The 18,927-nt window shown below is 39.7% G+C and overlaps 1 protein-coding gene across 2 annotated transcripts in view; it reads right to left on the reverse strand.

Annotated features, from left to right (window-relative positions):
• The window catches only part of LOC124596286 (probable DNA-3-methyladenine glycosylase), an 80,198-nt gene that overhangs the window by 19,910 nt on the left and 41,361 nt on the right, over window positions 1-18,927 (reverse strand). The window contains exons 1-2 of one of the 2 annotated variants that reach the window (XM_047135378.1): window positions 18,729-18,793; window positions 13,616-14,067 (exon numbers count right to left, since the gene is read on the reverse strand). In XM_047135378.1, coding sequence (XP_046991334.1) covers window positions 13,616-14,067; window positions 18,729-18,730 — 454 coding nt within the window. In that variant the 5' untranslated portion in view covers window positions 18,731-18,793. Of the gene's footprint in view, window positions 1-13,615; window positions 14,068-18,728; window positions 18,794-18,927 lie in introns of those variants that run through there. The other variant, XM_047135379.1, reaches the window with a different exon arrangement.

Consider the following 18,927-nt stretch of genomic DNA (forward strand, 5'->3'; position numbering starts at 1 on the left):
TTTCAGGCTGTAGCTATAACTATTTCAGCTTCTGTGCTTTCTATTAGCGCTTGAAGCTCAGGGACTTTCCCAGCACGACTACAACAATTTACAACTACAATTCCAACTGTTCCTTGATCCAAGCACGTCCTGTATTTGCCATGCACCCTTTGAGATTGCAGCCCACCCCGTACTTTCCCGAGGCCTTCTAATCCAAAAAACCGCCCAGTCCATGCCACACAGCCTCCGCTACCAATGTAGCCGCCAGCTGAGTGTAGTGAACTCCTGACCTATTCAGCGGAACCCGAAACCCCACCACCCTATGGCGCAAGTCAAGGAATCTGCAGCCAACACGGTCGCAAAACCGTCTGAGCCTCTGATTCAGACCCTCCACCTGGCTCTGCACCAAAGATCCCCAGTCGGTTCTGTCAACGATGCTGCAGATAGTGAGCTCTGCCTTCATCTCGTAAGCAAGACTGGCAGCCTTCAGATAGCCACTGTAATCCAGAGAGAATTTCCTCATTAGTGCCGATATGTGCCACCACCTGCAGCTGGCTGCACCCTGTGCTCTTCATGGCATCCGGAAGGACCCTTTCCACATCAGGAATGACTCCACCCGGAATGCACACGGAGTGCACACCGGATTTCTTCCCCTCCTTAGCCGCCATATCCCTAAGGGGCACCATTACGCACCAAACATTGGAGCTCCCAACGACCAATAAGCCCACCCTCTGCGATTGCCCGGACCTTGAAGGCTGAGAATCATCCTCTGAAACAGGGCAGGTAGCTGCATCTGGCTCAGCCAGAGACAGTACCTGAAACCTGTTTGTCAGACGCACCGGGGAGGCTTTCTGATCAGCCTCCAGGGACGTCTTTCGCTGCCTGGCACGCCATGAAACGACCTCCTGATCAACCACAGGCGAGGGCTCAGCTCCACTGCGGGCAGCAACCGGGGCAACCACAGTGGCAGACCGATCTGGGGACAGACGGGACGAGGTTGACATCCCTGTGATACCCAAGTCCAGCTCCCCACAGTGGTGCCCACTGGCAACAGCCTCAAGCTGCGCGACCGAAGTCAGCGCCGCCTGCAGCTGTGAGCGAGGGGATGCCAACTCAGCCCTCATCCGAACACAGCAATCACAGTCCCTGTCCATTTTAATCGATGTTGAACAACAGTTACTGAAACACGAGTCTGTGCCTAGATAACACAAGGGAAACACGCAAAGAATGTATGAACTAACCTGTACAAATGCCTAACGACTGCGCTACAATCTGCCTGAATTTACGATTACAGTAACTAAAACTCGAAATTACACCTCCTATATGAAACTCACACGCAATTTAAGTAAGAATCTATGAAGTAAACATAGAAAAGAAGCTATATACGTATCTTTCTGTGCTGTCAATGTGCACCAACTGGGAGCTCAGGCCAATATCTGCAGAAATAATGTTGTCTTGGATGTTGTGAAACACATGCTGTTTGACCATGATGGCATATTTCTAAAATTAACTGGGCGTGGCAAAGGTCAAGAGCAAACAAAAGAACCTAGGACAGTGAGACAGCTAAATCATACAAACATAATAAATATGACACATAGAATTATGAGTGTTGACTGGAATTACACTGTGATTCACACTAACTCAGGTACTGGAGCATTTGATTGCTTCCTATGTACAGTTGTAAATATCTTTAATGAGTGCTGCCCACTCAAAACAAAATCAAATTGGTCACATACCAAGAAGCAGAACAGAAGTTCCAGCAACTGGTATACACCTCATCTCCATAAATTAAGGATCTTACTAAGAGTGTATTATGAAAAATTTCACAGAGACAATCACTGTGAACACACTTATGATAAACTAAAAAAGATATACAGGAAGGAGATTGTTGAAGTTAAGAAAAGGCCATAGCGATTGCATTCTTAATTCCGGCAACAAATACAAAGCAGCATGGAATGTAATTAAAACAGACACTAGGACTACCACAGAAAAATTACCCATACCCTTAAGTGCAGAAGAGCTTAATAATTACTTCATAACTGTTGGAAAATTTTCTGACAGATGAAGTCAAGGCAAGAAATAATCACAGAAATGCAGATAGACTGCCCTTTTTATGGAAAGATGGATCTAATGCTGGTTTAGAAACTTTTCGGTGGAAAACTGTTGACCTAAGGATATAATAGTTGTCTCCAAGAAGAGCAACTCTAGAGCAGAGAATGTCTATGGTCTGTCCAATTTTATCCTTAAAAAATTGAAAATACAATCTGTCACCGTATGAGTTTCCTTATAAATCTTATGTTCACAAAAGGAGTATTTCGAGACAGCTTGAAGTTAACCACCATATTGCCCGTGCATAAAAGTGGAGACAGAAACACACCTAAAAACTATAGGCCTATTGCAGTAGCCCCAATAATAACAAAAATTATTAAAACTATAGTAAAAAACCAACTGAATGATTTTTTGAAAGTAATAACCTCTTAAACAAGGCTCAGTAAGGGTTTCAAAATTGACTGTCTACAATTAAGGCCATTCAAAATGTTGTGTTATCTGCTCTACATGGCTTTGAAGATAGACAACATACCTATGCCACTCTGTTGGATGTTAGCAAGGCCTTTGATACTATTTCACATAATATTTTAATAAAAAAAGTAGAACATTATGGAATAAAAGGCAATGAACTGGCATTCTAACAGAAAACATATGGTGATCATAAATCCAAACAAAAAATCTGATTTTCAGAATGTTATGTATGGGATCCCACAAGGTTTTGTGCTGGGACCCTTCCTGTTTGTTATATATGCAAATGACTTGCCACGTATCGTGCCATGTAAAGTAGTGATGTATGCAGATGACACCACTTTCATCACATCTCATACACATGAAAAGGTTGTGATACAAATGAATGAACTAATGATGGAAGAGGCTAGTGAGTGGTTCAGGGATAACAGATTAAAGCCAAATGATGATAAAACAGAACACAGGCTTTTCTCCCACAGGAACCTTGATACTGACCTGCACAAACTCATGGAAAAGTCAGTGAAATTGTTAGGCATTCATCTTGACAGTAAGTTATGTTGGAATACCAGACAGAAAAAGTTTTTAATAAATTATCAAGAGTAGTCTACCTGATAAGAAAATTACAAAGCTGTGTCAATCAAGACCTCCTCCTTATGGCCTATTATGCATTTTTTCCACGCACATTTGAACTATGGGATAATACTCTGGGGGAACTCTGCTGGGGCTAATAATGTATTCTTGTGGCAGAAGAAAGTAGTAAGATGCATTTTTGGTCTACAAAACACAACTTCCTGCACAGAATACTTCACCAAATATAGAATACTTATTGTTCCCAGCTTGTACATACTGCGAGTTCTTGTCTACGCCAAAAAGAATGCTCTTATATATGAAAACCACTCCGTCTACAGGCCACAAGTGGCCCATCGGGACCATACAACTGCCGTGTCATCCTCCGAGGAGGATGCGGATAGGAGGGGCATGGGGTCAGCACACTGCTCTCCCGGTCGTTATGATGGTATTCTTGAACGAGGTCGCTACTATTTGGTCAAGTAGCTCCTTAATTGGCATCACGAGGCTGAGTTCACCCGGAAAATGGCAACAGCACATGGCGGCCTGGATGGTCACCCATCCAAGTGCCTATCACACCCTACAGCACTTAACTTCGGTGATCTCACGGGAACCGGTGCATCCACTGCGGCAAGGCCGTTGTGATACTCTTATATATGAAACTAGGGCTAATGTCCATCCTTATGAAACCAGGAACAGAAACTTGATAAATGTCCCCTGGACTAGACTATCCAAGACGAAAAACAATTTTACTCACATTGGCAAGTTGTCTCTGAACAAAATACAACACAGTATTAAGGAACTGCCACACAATAAATTTAAAATGTTGATGGAATCATGGCTAAAAAGAAAGGCTTTCTGTAATGTTCAGGAATTTTTATGTAATACTATAAATCATTTAACTGTAATGTGAACTAAATTATGTATATTATAAAGTGGGTAATATAAAAGTGTAAATTGAAATTTATGTAAGTTTAATATATAACATTGTATTCTGTTGCCCGCAAAGAAATAACTCATACAAGTATAAATTAAAATTTATGTAAGTTATATGAAACATTATATTGTGTTGTCCACAAAGAAATAACTTGTACTTGACGATGTCTTATGCAACAGCAGCATTGTCTTCCGACAAATAAAAGGAATTGAATTGATCTGAATTAAGTAAAATTTTTGTTTGTGTTTTTTCCTATATGTTAAATGCGTAAAGGATACGATGAGTGGTTGCAACAAAGAATAATTTTGCTTTTATGTGTCTAGAAACAACTAGACTCTAAATACAATGTTTTGCCCTGCGCATAGCCCAGTTTTAAACAAATAAATGAAGTTGTGAAATGCACAGTAGCACACAATTCAATACAAAACCCGTCACGACGAAGTACTATCAGAGCAACACAGCACATGCACATTGGGAACCAAGCTTGTCAACAAACCGCAAGTGCGTGCGCGCCATACAGGCACAGCTGGAAGTTTTGTAGTGCTCAAAACAAACAAACCTGATGAACTACAACCCACACTAGCATTTGTAAAGTCTATTGAACAAACAGAAACATAGAACATTAAGGGAGAGTCTACACAATAACTATGACTATCTTACACACACACACACACACACACACACACACACACACACACACCTGTGCGCGTGCGTGCGTGCAAGGATAACCTATGTGATTATATAAACACGAAAAGGATGCTAAATTATGAGATATATACTTAAGCTATGCAATTATATACATTATATCCATATCTGTACAATATTTACAAATTTGAATATTGAAGGTGCACGCATAATCATACTTGATAGAGAAGAAAAAGCTTGCTGAAGGTAAATAAGCAAGTACAGTATTAGTGACAAATTGAATAAGAGGTTGCACCGTGCCTCTAATACACTTCATCTTTCAGATTTATAAGGTAAGTAGAGACGCACACATGACATGAAATAAATTTTGTGATAGCACGACTGCACACTGAGGTGAATGAAAACATGGTTGAATAAATGAAGAACGTATTGGTATAAATGAAAAATGTATTGGTAGCCAGTGAGCCTGTATACACTTATCTATGAAAATTTTGTTTTAAGTTAGTATTAAGGTTTTTCTTCCAGGGAACGATGCATTGAAATGCCTGACAGTGAAGAAAGGTAAATGCTTGTAGAGTGTTAGGTACCATGTAAACATAAGAAAGGATTGCACCACAAGTAAATATAGTTGTAAGTTTATGATACATATGCATGTGATAGTGTGAAAGTAAGTGAAGAAGAAAACAGTTGCAGCACATCATGTAGAATGATGCTGAACTAAGGTTGAGTACTACCAAATAATCAAGGGGCTGAAACCTACCCATTGTGAGTGTCGACTACCAATGAAAGCGCCAAACAACTGAATTGCATTGAAAGTTTTATGCACGTTTGTTACTTATGTAAACATTGTTTTGCGTTCATTATACATAGCACATTGTATTGATGATACAACTCTGTAAACCTTAGCACATGAAATGGTTATCTTTTATACAATGAACATAACAACTAAATATTGAGCTGCACTGAATAAGTATTTGATATGGTTGGTATCGTCAGATTTGAGTTGTGCTTAGAAACAACAAACTATTTTGTTCTTGGAATCACAATTAAGTCTATTAACGAGATGTAACTGAGCACATAAATGCTTTTCAGTGGAATTCCCACAACTCTGCAGTGTGTAGATCCTTCCTGGAGAATGCTAGAGAGGTGAGGCCATGCGTAGTTATCTGAGAGGCTATTATTTACTTCTTTGATTCTTTTTGAATTGATAAATATGCTCTGACAAGAAGTCATCATAAACTGAAATGAAATTATTGTATGAATGTTATATGAAGCATGCATAACCAAACGAGAGTAAAATGTGTACTCATATAATTGGAATCGAATACTGTAACGAAAATGAAATCTGACAAAAAGTACTAAAACCAAATGACAAGTAATGACCCTATAAATATAAAGAGGGGAGAGAATATGTTACAGACCATGATGTATATGAGCAACGATAATGGCATGTCAGCAAATGACTAGGATACGTGTATTTTGTAAATGTATTTGTATTTTATAATGTTATGTGTAGGGTACGCGAAAAAGACACTACAAAAACTTTATGCAATGCAACTGTATGAAAGAATCTCAAAAACAAAGTGCAAAAACATATGAAACCTGGCTGCAAAGTGTTCAGTGTACATGTGGTAAAACAATATGTGGGTGTATGCGCGGTAAACTAAAAGTGGCAATACTTTGTGTAACATGAATTTTCTGTGCTCGACAACATCGTATAAGCAGAAAGGAACATACCTTGTCAATGGATGTCGGATGTATGGCTGGTCTCCCCACAGAATAAGTGAGAGCAACAAGTTGAAATGAATTCCTCGAGCCGCTGATATGGAAACCAGTTGTCACCACATTGAAAATTTCACAAAGAATCATACTGCTGAACACAAGCTTCACGAATTTGTGCAGTGAAATCCACTGTAAATGCACGACATGGATACTCTGGCCTCATATGGGACACGTGAGCGGGAACTGTGACGATAACGGATGTTGGGCCGCACGATCTACTTCGCAAGCTAAACATTGTGCAGACGCTGACTGACAACAATGGGACTATGTTACAGCATGCACTTCATTAGGAGAGAAAATATATATGTACATGTTAAAAGAAACTGACATGACCACATAAATTGATAACCATTCAGGATAACTCCAATGGCCGAAAATATAGGCTATGCCCATAATGACCAGAATCATCAAACCTCAGAAAGGAAAATAAGCTCAGGCACTGTGCACCTCTGTATGACATTAGTGCACAGTGGGAGGGGAATTGTATTGAATCTTATTATTTTTTCATTCTTTTCTTTTCTTATATATAAGCTATATGTAAACTGAATGAGTTATAGACACCACCAAGGGTAAATTAACGAGTTTTTTTGTAGCAAGGACAATGTTTTAATATGTCGTTAAATACCTGTGTGAAACAAAGTAAGAAGCACACTCTTCAATTTATTAATTCATGTATCTTCACCCTTTTGTTTTGGGAAGTGGAGTGTGCAGACATATGCTTGGATCCGTCGTATCAGTGTTGTTAGAAATGTGTATTTTAAACATTCATTAAAAGTGTTATAAGTACTTATTAGCAAAGGAATATTTATTCAAGGTCAACTCCTATCTGTTCATCATTTTGCCACCTAGATCCTGCATCAATAGGTTTGGTGCAGACGAGAATAATTTATTCAGTATCCGGAGGAGCATTGCAGCATCGACATTGTCAGAATCAAGACTAAACACAATCGAATTAATGTGAAGATTAAGGTTTACAATGGTTGCGGTGGTTATTTGGTACCGCACACTACTGGAAGGAGCAGTATGTAATGCAAATTGTGTTTATTGACCTTGAATGTAATGATGTTAAAGGTCTGTTGATATTGCTATCAGTTAAAGTTCACCCAAGATTGTGCACAGATTCATAAATTACCTTCAAAATTTCTTTTCAATTATTCTTTCAATCAATTTTTTCCAATTGTTCAAGCAATTATTAATACATCTTCATTGCCACAAACCTATTCACTGTGCAGATGAGATTTACGCTTACAACACATTCTTCACTCCTGAAATCATCCTGACCTCAAGCCTACAGTAAGCTGCTGTCCAGCACCCTCCACTCAACTGTTTCCACTCCCTTCATTCTGTCACCTCCTCACAACTTGCCTTGTCTCACCCTCATTGCATGTTTCTCTTTGCCGGTGCACCCACCACTCTTTTCTCCTTCTCCGTTTCTCTCCTTCAAGCTCCTTGCCCTCTCTCTCTTTCCCTCCCACACAGCCTCCCGGCACTACACCTGGCACTCCTGTCCCATCATCTCTAGTCCCTGCATACTCCATCAGGTAGTGCTGATTCCTCTTTCCCCACCCAAATCTTGCTATCCCTTCCCCTTCCCTGCCCCGTTCTGGAATGTTGCTCCTGTTCAACACGTCTCACTTGCATTCTGGCCAGAGATAACAGTCATGTGTGTGTGAGGTATGTTTGCTTGTGTGAATGTGTGTGTGTTTTTCTCTTCTGAAGAAGCTTTGGCCAAAAGCTTACATGTAACACTTTTCAATGTGCCTGTCTGCAATTCAGTGTGTCATCTTTATGGTGAGTACCAATCCACAGTTTTCATAATAATGTTGATATTCCAATCTGGACTTTCCATTGTTTAAACTTATGGTAATATGCAATACAACAGATGCATGCATAAAAGTAATAACACTCATAGTAAATACAAATTATGTTATACTATGCACAGATACAGTTTATTCTCTTTAGACACTGTCTTATTCTACATCCCTATATATTCCAAGTACCACTCACACTGATTCTACTAGCATAGTATGGAATGGCAGGGATAGCCTCATCACACCTCTTTGTCTACATCTTACATGCAGTCGTGCGCTCATCTCCTGGCAGTGTGACAGAGTATGGCACAACTAAAAATAACAGAAGTTTGAGTACAGATAAAAACTTAGTGAATAGTTGAGGCAATAAGCTGTTAATAAATGTATCAACAAGACTGAAAGGATTGCTAGCTTTAGGACAAATCCTTATTCAGAACTACAGAGTACACGTACACACATAATTGAGGTCTGTTTAAAAAGTTCCAGAACTTCGTCCACAAAATTTTTCTATGCTATCTTTTACTTATTGTGCATGGTCTCCTTCGAAATACTCTCCTCCACAATTGATACACTGCTCCCAATGTCACTTCCATTTCTGGGAGTTGTCTTGGTATGTCTCTAACTGGATAGTACAAAGAGTGCCGTCTGTGAATTTTCTCACCTCCCCTTTTGTCCTTTCAATGGGTTTTTCAACTTTGGGGGAGAAAAAAAAAAAAAAATAAATAAATAAATAAATAAAAATAAAAAAAAATGCACAGGGGCCAGATTTGGAGAGTACGGAGGATGAGGTAGCACAGTAATTTCGTTTTTTGTGCAATAAGTCACACACCAACAGGGATGAATGTGCAGGTGCGTTATGGTGATGTGAGAATCATGAATTGTCTCACCACAATTCAGGCCATCTCCTTCTCACATTTTCTCACATGCATCGCAATATGTCCTGATAGTACCAGCAATTAACAGTTTGTCGCTGTGGCATGAATTCATGATGAACTAATCTTACAATGTCAAACAAAATTATCAGCATAGCTCTGACATTTGACCTGACCTGCTGAATTTTTTTGGTCTTCAAGAACATTCGCTGACCCACTTCGAAGACTGAACTTTGGTCTCACACCATAGCTGTAACTCCACATCTCATCACCACTATGATTCTCTCAAAGAACATCTCATTCTCATCTGCGCGATCCAAAATATTGTGAGGCAAATGTCTTTCTGGTCTTGATTCATGAGCCATAGGATGAACTTGGCAGCAATACGATGTATTCTGAGAGGTTGTGTCAGGATTTCAATGACATGAGCCAAATGAAATGTTACATTATCCTGCAATTTCTTGGTCTTCCTGACATGAGTGCCGTCAGTATATGTCAAAGATGCCCTGAACAAGGGTCATCATTAACTTTTTTCCAGTCATTTTTAAACCATGTGAACCATTCGTACCACTGAATACGGCTTAAGCATTCATCATCATAGGCTTCCAGCATCATTTGGTGTGTTTCTGTAAAGGTTTTCTTGAGTTTCACGTAAAATTTAATTCAGATGCGTTAGTACTCTAACTCTGCCATCACAAAATTCAAAAATTGTGTGACACAACGTTTTAATCAATACAGCACTGAACACTAGCAAACAGACATACAATAATGAAACTTCTGGCAGTTACACATTAAACACAGGCGTGTGCAGGGATGCCAACTGCATTTCACTCCAACACACCATTGGTGTGAAATGATGAATGTTGTGGAATTTTTTGAATGGACCTCGTACATAAACCCGTATGACTACATTTTCCACACTGGGTACATGTGCCAAGACTGCAGTTCAACTGAGGTTGACAGGTTGTGTCACGTGATGTGGGTGGGGGGAGAAGCAGTTGGGGAGTGGGAAGGAAGAGTGGGAAATGGTGGCTGATGGCTGGGAGGGAGTTGCAGCTGTTGCTCATGATAGGAAGATGTCATTGACGAACTTGTTGAGCCTGCAGACAGGGTGAGCTGTTCATAGCATACGATATCATGGAGGAGTGGAGGGAGATAGAACAGAGGATGAGGGCAGCTGGACATAAGAGGACACAGGATGAGTGAAGTCATGATCATGGGACAGGTGCAGTGCTGGATGTGGGGCAAGACTAGCAGAGATTGAGGCCATGAGAATTATGAGATTGAAGGATGTTTTGTAATGACAACTTCCATCCATGCAGCTCAAAGAAGATGGTGTTGAAGGGATGGATTCAGACGACACAGGTTGTAAGGCTGCCACTGAAATCGTGCATGCTGTGCAAATCAGCAAGTTCTGCCACTGTGTGGTCAATTATGCTCTTTGGGCACAGTTTGGTGGTGGCCATTCATTCGTGTGGACAGTGGGTTTGTGAGCACACCTACATAAAATACTGTGCAGAAATTACAACACAGCTGGTATATGACATGACTGCTTTCACATGTGGCCCTGCTTCTGGTAGGTTAGAATAAGCCTGTAATAGGGCTGTAGTAGTATGTACTGGGTATGTGTTTCACAGTTATTGCATCAAGGTCTTTCACTAGAGAATGACACATGTGACAAGGGGGTGGGAATAGCTGTGGTAGAAGGGTGGACTACGTTATGCTGACATGGGTAGGTGGTGGAAGACATTACTGGTAGGAGTAGTAAGGATTCTAGGCACAATAAGTAGCTGTGATGCCGAGCACAAGATTTCAATGGCTGTTTCATGACCCGAAACACTGGATTCTCTGCACCCTACTCCCTCTCCCCCACACCAGGTTCTCTGAATTATGCATATGGGAATTGTCATTACAAAAAAATGAGAACTCATCTCCTTTATTCCTAAATAATTTGTGTGACTCTGATCCCGTAATCCTCTAGGTTATACTGGCACCATACCCTCATTGTATGATCCTGACTTTAACTCTTGCTGAAATCACACCCTCTTCTCCACACTCTCCATCTTCTTCTGTCCTATTTTCCCCTCCCAAAGCCCAATCCACTCCTCCATGTATTGTGCACAGTAGACAACGCCCTCAATATCGAAGGAAATTGATGGAGATCCTAAATGTGAAATAATTTGGGTGAAGGTCAAGGTTAAAGCAGGCTCAGACATGGTAATTGGATGTCTCTTTAGGCCCTCTGGCTCAGCAGCTGTTGTGGCTGAGCACCTGAAGAATAATTTGGAAAATATTTCGAGTAGATTTCCCCACCATGTTATAGTTCTGGGTGGATATTTTAATTTTCTGGATATAGACTAGAAGACTCTAACGTTCATAACGGGTGGCAGGGACAAAGAATCCAGTGAAATTTTTTTAAGTGCTGTATCTGAAAACTACCTTGAGCAGTTAAACAGAGAACCGACTCATGGCGATAACATATTAGACCTTCTGGTGACAAACAGACCCGAACTATTTGAAATCTACTCTGTAGGAATCAGCATGGGTTTCGAAAAAGACAATCGTGTGAAACCCAGCTCGCACTATTCGTCCACGAGACTCAGAGGGCCGTAGACACGGGTTCACAGGTAGATGCCGTGTTTCTTGACTTCCGCAAGGCGTTCAATACAGTTCCTCACAGTCGTTTAATGAACAAAGTAAGAGCATATGGACTATCAGACCAATTGTGTGATTGCATTGAAGAGTTCCTAGATAACAGAATGCAGCATGTCATTCTTAATGGAGAGAAGTCTTCCGAAGTAAGAGTGATTCCAGGTGTGACGCAGGGGAGTGTTGTAGGACCGTTGCTATTCACAATATACATAAATGACCTTGGGGATAACATCGGATGTTCACTGAGTGTTTTTGCGGATGATGCTGTGGTATATCGAGAGGTTGTAACAATGGAAAATTGTACTGAAATGCAGGAGGATCTGCAGCGAATTGACACATGGTGCAGGGAATGGCAATTGAATCTCAATTTAGACAAGTGTAATGTGCTGCTAATACATAAAAAGAATGATCCCTTATCATTTAGCTACAATATAGCAGGTCAGCAAATGGAAGCAGTTAATTCCATAAATTATCTGGGAGAATGCATTAGGAGTGATTTAAAATGGAATGATCATATAAAGTTGATCGTTGGTAAAGCAGATGCCAGACTGAGATTCATTGGAAGAATCCTAAGGAAATGCAATCCAAAAACAAAGGAAGTGGGTTACAGTACACTTGTTCGCCCACTGCTTGAATACTGCTCAGCAGTGTGGGATCCGTACCAGATAGGGTTGATAGAAGAGATAGAGAAGATCCAACGGAGAGCAGCGCGCTTCATTACAGGATCATTTAGTAATCGCGAAAGCGTTACGGAGATGATAGATAAACTACAGCGGAAGACTCTGCAGGACAGATGCTCAGTAGCTTGGTACGGGCTTTTGTTGAACTTTCGAGAACATACCTTCACCGAGGAGTCAAGCAGTATCTTGCTCCTTCCTACGTATATCTCGTGAAGAGACCATGACGATAAAATCAGAGAGATTAGAGCCCACACAAAGGCATACCGACAATCCTTCTTTCCACAAACAATATGAGACTGGAATAGAAGGGAGAACCGATAGATGTACTCAAGGTACCCTCCGCCACACACCGTCAGGTGGCATGCGGAGTATGGATGTAGATGTAGATGTAGAACATGCAGCCAGAATGAGCTCAGCAGTGCCACATTCCTACCCCAAGCATTTGCTATCTCCCTATTGACCACTCAACCTGACACAACCTCTCACCTCAGTCGAGCTGTTGTGCCAGCACACTGTAATCAGCTGAGACAATGTAGCCATACAGGCATATGTACGCTATATAACTCTGAAGAAACATTCATCTGAATGCTACCAACTTTTTCAGTCTAGTTTATATGGCTATTGGCAGCTTAGCATCTCAACTATTTAATGACTTGTTATCTTTACATCTTAAATTACTTATATTCCAATAAAGACTTTCCATTGCCAATCAATAACAACAGTCTGCATACTATAAAAACTGCGTGTGACAAAAATATTAATTCTGTTGCCTTATATACTGTTATGAATGTATGCACTATGTAGCTTTGTTTCTTCCCTAAAAGTACAGCTAAGTACCAACTCAATATTTTCTGGGTTATTGTCTTCCTCATTTCTACATTAGATTTCTTGCTACCTTCCTTTTTAGCATTATGTGGATACGGATAGGTACATAACTTGAGATATGTTGCCTCCCCTCTCCCCCCCATCACCACCACCTCCTTGTCTCTTGCTGTCTATTAATTTAGCAATTAGGACAAAGGTTTTGTTTCAGCAAATGGCAGTGGCTGAGCTTTCAAAGTTATAATTATGTAATTCTTCCAACTTATCAATAAATTCAAGCTGAATAATCTTTTTATATAATTTGGTACCCTATTTGTAAAGATACAAAAACTAATTTTATGTCATGCCTACCTTGACTAGAAATGTTGAAGCAATGGTACATTCCATATGTGAGATATACATAAGTTGTTCCAGGTTTCATGAACATTGGTTTGTTTCTCTCAGTAATTTTCCCATTGTAAGACTGTGAAGCCTTGTCAACACCACCAAGGTAAGATTCTGTTTCAACAATTCTAGCTTTCAAGGTTCTATTATCAAATTTTCTAACAAGTACTTTCCCTATGAGGTTCCTGGCTAAGTCTTCACAGTATGTGTCAAAGAATTCTTCCTTTAATCTGATGCTTCCACATGTTTCTGAGATCACCAGATTGGAGTTTACAGCACCAATTTCCTTCTCAGTAGCTGCTGGAAAGTAACAACTTGTAGCTTCTGTTTCAATTCTCTTTTTTCCTTTTGATGTTTTCTCTCTTGTTCTCTTCATGGAAGATAAATGATGCTTTAATCCAAGAGTATAAAATGGAAGCCTGCAATGTGAACCAAATTTACATATTTACCAACAATTCTATTTTGGTGACATTGAGAAATATTTAGGTTTAATATGCTACAAAAACAAATGAATGATGTGGCTAATGGTGGTGCCCTGGCTGCAAATGGTACTTTTGAAAGGTGCTAAGTATAATCTTTTACAATTTTTATAAAAAAAATTACAAGACGACAGGTGAACAAAAACACACTGGGTATACTGCACAAGAAGACGTTTTGAAATACACCATCTGCCACCCCCCCCCCCCCCCCCCCCCCTCCCTCCCAAAGGCAAGGCTATAACAGCATTCTCATAATTTATAAAATAACGTACATAACAAGCTACATAACCAAAGCACTTTTCAGTGAGTTGAAAAGTATTAAGACTGCAAAGAAACAAATTGCTATTTCTTGCCTAATAGTTCTCAGGTAAAATCAACAGATGTACAACGTTTTTGTGATGTGAGCCTTTACAAAGATAACAGAAGAAAAGACTAAAATAACTTTTGAAAGCAAATAGAAAGAGCAGATAAAATAATAGAATAAAGACTATTGTGGCACAACAATCACAATTACATCTTTCGGTGAAAGAAGCTTTCTTTTATCTTTGTGATGTAGGTGGTTTTTTTCTTTTTTTTATGGGGTGGGGATGAGGGGAGACCTAATCAGTCTCCTGACTGGTTTGCAACATCCTCCATTATTTGTTGGCCTTATTCCAATCTCTGTCTTCCCCTAGGTTTTTAACCATCCACAGCTCTCTCAAGTATCATGGAACATGGAAGTTATTCCTTGATGCCTGAATACATGTCATATCACTCCCCCCCCCCCCCTCCCCCCCCAATGAACCATGAACCTTGCTGTAGATGGGATGGCTTGTGTGCCTCAGTGATACAGATAGCCGTACCACAGGTACAACCACAGTGGAGGGGTATTTGTTGAGAGGCCAGATAAATGTGCGATTCCTGAGGGGCAACAGTCTGCATGATTGACTAATCTGGCCTTGTAACATCAACCAAAAAGGCCTTGGTGTGCTGGTTGTATGATTAAATGATGACGGCTTACTATTGGATAAAATATTCCAGAGGTAAAATAGTCACCCATCCGGTTCCCTGGGTGGGGACTACTCAGAAGGATGTCGTCATCAGGAGGAACAAATCTGACATTCTACGTATCGGAGTGTGGAATGTTAGCTCTCTTATCCGGGCAGGTAGGTTAGAAAATTTAAAATGGGACATGGATAGGTTGAAGCTAGATATAGTGGATGTTAGTGAAGTTCTGTGGCAGGAGGAACAGTACTTCTGGTCAGGTGAATACAGGATTATAAATACAAAGTCAAATAGGAGTAATGCAGTAGTAGGATTAATCATGAAGAAGAGAATAGGAATGTGAGTAAGCTATTATGAACAGTATGAAGAATGGATTATCACAGCCAAGACAGACACGAAGCCCACACCTATCACAGTACACTCTTAAGTACATGCCAACTAGCTCCGCAGATGATGAAGAGATTGAAGAAATGTATGATGAGATAAAAGTAAAAGAAATTATTCAAAGAGTTAAATGAGATGAAAATTTAATTGTGATGAGGGACTGGAATTCGATAGTAGGAAAAGGAAAAGAAGGACAAATAGTAAGTGGATATGGACTGGGGGAAAGAAATGAAAGAGGATGCCACCTGGTAGAATTTTGTACAGAACATAATTTAATCATTGCTAAACTTGATTTAAGAGTCATATGTGGAAGACACCTGGAGACAAAATAAGGTTTCATTCAGACTGATCATATAATTGCTAGACAGATATTTAGGAACCAGTTTTTAAATTGTAAGGCGTTTATGGGGGCAGATGTGTACTGTAGATTAAAACTGAAGAAATTAGAAAAAGGTAGGAAATTAAAGAGATGGGACCTGGATAAGTAGAAGAACCAGAGTTTGTTGAGTGCTTCATAGTGAGTATTGGGCAATGACTGACTGCAATGGGGGAAAGGAATACAGTAGAAGACAAATGGGTAGATTTAACAGATGAAATAGTGAAGGCAGCAGAGGATCAAATAGGTAAAAAGACAAGGCCTAGTAGAAATCCTTTGATAACACAAGAGATATTGAATTTAATTGATGAAAGGAGAAAATTAAAAAAAAAAAAAAAATCAGCAAATGAAGCAGGTGAAAGGGAATACAAATGTTTAAAAAATGAGCCAGACAGGAGGTGCAAAATTGCTAAGCAGAAATGGCTAGAGGACAAATGTAAAGATTTAGAAGAATATTTCACTAGGGGAAGGACAGATACTGCTACAGGAAAATTAAAGAGATATTTGGTAAAAAGAGAAGCAGCTATTTGAATATCAAGAGCTCGGGTGATAAACCAGTCCAAAGCAAAGAAGGGAAAGCTGAAGGGTGGGAGTATGTAGAGGGTCTATACAAGGGACATGAACTTCAAAGCAATATTATTAGAAACATGAAGATAAGATAAGAGACACAATACTGCCAGAAGAATTTGACAAAACTTTGAAAAATCTACATCAAAACAAGGCACCGGGAGTAGGTGATATTTTGTCAGAAATTGACAAAACTCTTCCATCTGGTACGCAAGATGTTGAGACAGGTAAAATACCCTCAGGTTTGAAGGTATTACAAAGAAAGCAGCTGCTGACAGGTGTGAAAATGACTGAACTATGGATTTAATAAGTCATGGTTGCAAAATACTAATGCAGATTCTTAGGAGAAGAATGGAAAAACTGGTAGAAGCATTGAATGGCTTGTTTGACATCAGTATTGGTGCCAAAGTGCCTTCCACCGAGAGTCTTCTTCAAAGCAGGAAACAGATAGAAGTCACTTTGTGCAAGATCCGGACTGTGAGGTGGATGGTGTAGGTACTCCCAACCAAGAGTTGCAATATGGTTTTGCATTGCCGTCGCCATGTGTGGCCCCGCATTGTAATCCATCAGCAGAATGCCAGATCTGAGAAGGCCAGGCCCTACCCCTGTTTAAACCTGAAAAACTTTTCAACCCATACCCATACCCTATTCACACTGATCTGTCACCATGTTTTCAAATTGCTGATAGGAAATTATCGAAAAGTCTAATCAGATTCTTTTTCATTTTGGTAAGAATAGTACAAAGTAAAATTCAAAATTATTTGTTTTTAGCCTTACCTTAGCAAATTTAACATTATTTTATCAAGTGCTACGAAAAAAGGAAGAAATATTTTTGAACAAATCTTGTGTTAGAATGGTAGGAAGCAGGGCTGGTGGTGTGTTGGATAAAGCGCTCAACTGAAAATCAATATAATAAAACATCAGTTCTTTAATATTTTCCATTTTGTATTTTGCAGTGTGTGTGTGTGTGTGTGTGTGTGTGTGTGTGTGTGTGTGTAAAGAAGAAACTGAAGACAGAAGCTTTATAGTGATATGGAGGATGAAGATGTAGAGAATGAGAGAAACTTTTATTTCACAATAACGACTCTCAGTCTCAAAAACTAACTTAGAACCCTTGTGCTGGTGTTCTATCTTCTAATGACTGCATGAGTGGCCCATCAAAACTTCCAAAGATATGTTTGTGATAGGGGTAGGGGGAAAACATTGACAGTCACTGACTGCCAATTTTCTCATAATCTGATAGTGGGTTAGTGTGCAATAGCATTTCAAAAGTTCATGATAGAATTAGCCTTTTGCAAATTTGAAACTGGACCCTGATACAGATTCTGCACTGGATGACTGCTATGGAATTGATATTTGTTGATATGTTGATTGAGCATCAGTTTTATCGACCTAATGAAAGAAAGACTTACTGGAAGGTCATTAGACACTTCCTGTGTCTAATAAATTTGTGAAAGATGCCACACATTTAAAGTAAAAATTCACTTATTGCTGGTTGGAAACTTACTCGCCACAGTTGGCACACTGCTGGTACAAAAAAATGCACTTTTGTAAATATTGTAAGTTGTTTCTGCCAAATCTGAACTCTGTTAGAGGCATATTGGGACCTCATAAGGCCATTCTGCAAGTTCAAAGACATTCACAACCAGTGCAAGAAGCACATAGAAACCCACTTTCATAGAGCGGCACTGGAAGCAGATGGAGCTTTTCTTTCAAGTGTTTCAATGGTTGCACAAATTAATAAGTATTCCCAGAAAAATGTAGAAGAAAACAGGAAAATAATTAAATCAATTATTTCTTGTCTTATATTTTGAGAGCTTATGACTTAGCTCTGTGAGATGAGCATTGTGGAGAAGGAATTGTGGAAGAGTTATACAAGGAATGAATTGAATCAGTATATGTGGCACTGAAGAAACACATCGTGCACAGGAAAAAGAAGGAAAGCTAGCGACCGGTCAATATAACAAATGACATGGGGTTGCCTGAGGCAGATATTACAAAGAAAGTGAAAAAGGCAGAAATGTATATTGTACTATGTGCTGATTCATGAATGATGGCAGTCCTTGCAGGTTGAGGCATGGACGGAGACTGCATTATTGTCGGTTGCATACGAGTTACAATATGCGCATACTTGTGCTCTCCTCTTAATGAAAGTGTGGATCCTGCAAATTATGTCTCTCACTTGCCTGTGTAGAATTTCTTGCTTACCATTACCATTGGGCATGACAACTTACAACAGATGAAATTAAAATTCACTAAATAACTCACTACAATCACATTTAATACTCACATTGCCTACGATATTCATAGGAGAGTGCTCCGAATACTACTGAACACTGACTGGCTGTCAGGGGATGTGTGATGTTGGTGTGCAGAACTGCCCAAAAACTCAACTGCTGCCATTTGTGACTCCAAGTACAGTGGATGGAACATTTTATACCTCTGGAAATGAACAATTATTGATTGGACTTTGATGCATAATCCTACAA

The sequence above is a fragment of the Schistocerca americana genome, chromosome 2 (genome assembly GCF_021461395.2).
Source record: "Schistocerca americana isolate TAMUIC-IGC-003095 chromosome 2, iqSchAmer2.1, whole genome shotgun sequence".
NCBI classification, from domain to species: Eukaryota; Metazoa; Arthropoda; class Insecta; order Orthoptera; family Acrididae; genus Schistocerca; species Schistocerca americana.